This window comes from Solea senegalensis, unplaced genomic scaffold (assembly GCF_019176455.1).
Source record: "Solea senegalensis isolate Sse05_10M unplaced genomic scaffold, IFAPA_SoseM_1 scf7180000017446, whole genome shotgun sequence".
NCBI lineage: Eukaryota > Metazoa > Chordata > Actinopteri > Pleuronectiformes > Soleidae > Solea > Solea senegalensis.
This window is the reverse complement of record NW_025322408.1, coordinates 31,125-35,155: the sequence shown is the minus strand read 5'-3', so window position 1 is coordinate 35,155 and position 4,031 is coordinate 31,125. Positions and strand designations below refer to the sequence as shown.

Here is a 4,031-nt window from a genome sequence, read left to right as displayed (position 1 = left end):
AGCGGGCAAAGCAGATGAGAGAGCTGTTCGTCAGTCTCTCACTGAGACGGGGCGAAGCAGCTCTCTCATCTGCTTCCGCCGACCTCGCCATACCAGTGGAGGAGTCCGAGGGAGTAAGTTAAACCCTTGCAATTCCAGTCACACCACTGTCAAAGTCCACTAACCTTATGTATACCTGTTCTTTATTCTGAAGGTGACGCCACAGAAGAAACGAGCCACCTCTCAGCTGCTGGCAAGGAAAATTAAGGGGAAGCTGGGGATCAGCCCACGGAAAAAGTATCCTCTAAGGATAGATAAGGAAAGCGGTCGCTCGGGGCGATTCGGGGCGCCGCACCCGGGCCGGCCAGCAGGTGGCAAAGGACGCGGAGCGAGTGCAGGGGGGAGGCTATCCCCGATCGGCCCGGGGACCCCGGTTCTCCAACTACTGCCACCAACTACTCTGGGCATCATAAATTGACCCAAGGCCCCCGAATCTCAAGGATTTACACAAGTGATACTAAGCTCCTCAGGGTGAGGTTATGCGGGCACTGGGGGTGGTCTTGGTGGGTCTTACCAACCTTTTCAGATGAAGACTTGTCGTCTGACGCGTTGGTTATCAAATAATGTGCACATACACCTGGAAACAAGGAAATGAGGGAAGTTGTGTTTTCAGCGCATTTTGGTTAGCCTGTGTGATCTTAGAGCCTCTGAGAAAATCCAGAGGCTGTGATATCACACAGGCTGTAAGCCTCCACGCCACGTCACGGCAGTGCCCATGTGGAGGTAAAAAAAAAAAAATAAAATAAAAAATGGAACCAAAATAAAACAAAATAAAAACTAGAACAGAAACAAGAAAAATACAACAAAAATAAAAACAAGAAACCAAACAAAAAAATAAAACAAAATAAAAACTAGAACAGAAACAAGAAAAATACAACAAAAATAAATACAAGAAACAAAGCCAAAAAATACAACAAAATAAAAACTAGAACAGAAACAAGAAAAATACAACAAAAATAAAAAATAGACACACTGAACCTTTTTTTTGTTTTGTTTTTTTGTTTTTTTTTGTTTTTTTTTGTTTTTTTTTGGAACACACTCACACACACACAGACAGACAGACACTCATGTCCTCCTGGCCCTGGACGGATACTTTTTTTTCGGGCTGAAGCCAACCCTCACTTTTATCTTTTTAACCAGCAGCTGTGAGGGAGAGGGCCCATACTTCCGTGGGGTAAGCTTCAAAACAAATAAAAGGTACACATGAGCTTAGTGAACTTGGACTGTGGTGTGATAGCAATTGCAAGGTTTTATTTTAACTTACCTTCGGATCCATCTCCTCCTCAGCAGTGTAGTGCGTGGAGATGGCGGGCACAGAGTTGGAGAGCTCAGAGGTGGAGGGCACAGAGGTGGAGGGCACAGAGGTGGAGGGCACAGAGGTGGAGGACACAGTGGAAGCAGATGAGGGAGCATGTGTTCCTCTTCTCAGTGACATGCACAAAAAGCGCTCCCCCATCTGCTTCGCTCGGCTCAAGGTGTTGTGGAGGGAGTAGAAGCGCTCCTGTGTCCGAACATCATGGCACATGAATGTTGCCACATGCTGGCGCACCTCTGAATCGTTGGACTCGAAATTCTAGAGAAAAGAAAATGAGGCATTAATGAACAAGTTTCAGTGAGACGAACACAACACAACTGAAAGGCCACAAATTGACCAAATCCTCATCATGTGTTTTTGATACCCCCAACTTTACAAGTCTCTACCAAGTGTAGAACCAATGTGCACATTTGGTCATGTAGTAGAGGTGTTTAATGTTTTGTTTTGTTTTTCTAGGAAAAAGAGCAAGGCAGCTGGACGGCGGCCCAGAGCAAGCTTTTCCGCGCCATGTCCCCATATTTTGCGCAGAGGAGCAGGGGCTCCCAAATGAGAAAAATAAAATTTGGAACCTCCATTAGTAAGAAAGAACACATTGTGTGCTTGTGCAGGTGTGTGGAGTGTTTTCATGCTACATTCATCATCCTGTGTGTTCCATCTTTACAGACACCTACATGGAGGAATATGCTGCATATATTTTCTGCCCTCAGGGCACTGTAAAAATGCAGCAAAATGCAGTGACAAAGAGCAGCCGGGCAAAGGTGCTCGTGAAATTTCTTTGCCTCGGCTGCCCGTCACTTCAACTGTGGGACTGGAGGTTCCTATTCAACGTGCCCTTGCTCAAGTTGTAAGTAGTGAATTTACGGATGTTAAGAATGTTCTTTTCTTGTCAAGTCTATTGCTTTGTTACCACAATGGTTTGACGATGATGATGAAGTACTCAAAACATATGACTGAGACTAAAGCCAGACTGGTCTTTCTACAGCTACCCCACACTCCTGAGGAATGTTGGCCTGGCCCCAACGACAGTGGCACTGTATTTGGGCCAGGCCATCTCCTTTATGGAGTTCTTTCGTGATACACCCCCAAAACATTCAAGGTTAAAGGGAGGAGAACAGACCCTGCTGATCCGGGAAATCCGCAAGTTATACAGGGATGTGGGTCGCACCCTACTTGGACACCAGCTGCTGGTCAAGCAGACCAAACAGCAGCGGCTGGTGTCCAAGGAAGACCTGATTGCCTGCCAGTCCCTGGCAAAGATGAAGATGTCCAAACTCCTCGGTGAGTCTGTACCGCCTTTCTCTCTCTTTCTCTCCCTCACACACTTTTTCTTCAGTGCCTAAAAGCTTTAAGTGTTATTGTTCTCTTCACTCTTTAACTCTTATTACAGAGGACATTGCAAATGCGCCACCCCGGGACCCTAAGACGAGGTACCGCTTCTTCGGGTACCTGGCGGCCTACCTGTCCTCAATATATGGACACCGGTCGGGTGTGCTGACCAAGATGAGGGCGAAGGAGGTCAGGGAGGCCGTCGGGGAACCAAAAGCAGGGTACCTCATTAATGTAAGTATCATTTTAATCTCTTTCCCAAAACTTCTTAAACATTCACACATCAACTTTTGTTTCTGTTCCACGCTTGCAAATCCGTGGTGTCATACTTTGTCTTCTGCAGGTCTTGGACCACAAAACAGTACGGAAGTTCGGGGTGGCGCAAATATATCTGGAGCCTGAGGAGCACTCTTGGTGCGTGGAGTGGCTCCGTCTCCACAAGAGATCTGTACCGACTAACGGGTACTTTTTCTCATCCCTTGGCCGGGGTGAGGCGAAGGACATTGTGAAATATTTCCGGGCGGCATGGGCGGAGATGGGCCTCCACGGAACACCCTCCCTAATGGACATGAGGTCGGCGGTGTCCACCTATGTGGGTATCAGAAACACATGATGAGGAATTGCTCAATACCAGTACTTGTTTGTTAATGCCTCTTTTTCTACTTCATAGAATTTTGAATCCAATGACGCCGAGGTCCGGGACCAAGTGGCCACATTTATGTGCCACAGCGTCAAAACGCAGGAGAGATTCTATGCATTGCATAACACCCTTAAGCGGGCAAAGCAGATGAGAGAGCTGTTCGTCAGTCTCTCACTGAGACGGGGCGAAGCAGCTCTCTCATCTGCTTCCGCCGACCTCGCCATACCAGTGGAGGAGTCCGAGGGAGTAAGTTAAACCCTTGCAATTCCAGTCACACCACTGTCAAAGTCCACTAACCTTATGTATACCTGTTCTTTATTCTGAAGGTGACGCCACAGAAGAAACGAGCCACCTCTCAGCTGCTGGCAAGGAAAATTAAGGGGAAGCTGGGGATCAGCCCACGGAAAAAGTATCCTCTAAGGATAGATAAGGAAAGCTGTCGCTCGGGTCGATTCGGGGCGCCGCACCCGGGCCGGCCAGCAGGTGGCAAAGGACGCGGAGCGAGTGCAGGGGGGAGGCTATCCCCGATCGGCCCGGGGACCCCGTTTCTCCAACTACTGCCACCAACTACTCTGGGCATCATAAATTGACCCAAGGCCCCCGAATCTCAAGGATTTACACAAGTGATACTAAGCTCCTCAGGGTGAGGTTATGCGGGCACTGGGGGTGGTCTTGGTGGGTCTTACCAACCTTTTCAGATGAAGACTTGTC

General features: G+C 48.1%; 1 protein-coding gene across 1 annotated transcript; it reads left to right on the top strand.

The window, feature by feature from the left end:
* The first annotated feature begins 2,645 nt into the window (after window positions 1-2,645).
* On the top strand, window positions 2,646-4,031 carry LOC122764506. The gene is made up of 4 exons (XM_044018605.1): window positions 2,646-2,914; window positions 3,024-3,272; window positions 3,351-3,566; window positions 3,647-4,031. The coding sequence occupies exons 1-4, from the start codon at window positions 2,855-2,857 to the stop codon at window positions 3,908-3,910; spliced, it is 789 nt and encodes a 262-aa protein (XP_043874540.1). The 5' UTR covers window positions 2,646-2,854; the 3' UTR covers window positions 3,911-4,031.

Excerpts from the sequence above, each read along its gene's own strand:
- LOC122764506 (XM_044018605.1), top strand. The coding sequence starts at position 2,855 with ATGAGGGCGAAGGAGGTCAGGGAGGCCGTCGGGGAACCAAAAGCAGGG. Across the intron at positions 2,915-3,023 it reads AAGCAGGGTACCTCATTAAT|GTCTTGGACCACAAAACAGT; the intron begins GTAAGTATCATT and ends TGTCTTCTGCAG. Across the intron at positions 3,273-3,350 it reads GGTCGGCGGTGTCCACCTAT|AATTTTGAATCCAATGACGC; the intron begins GTGGGTATCAGA and ends TCTACTTCATAG.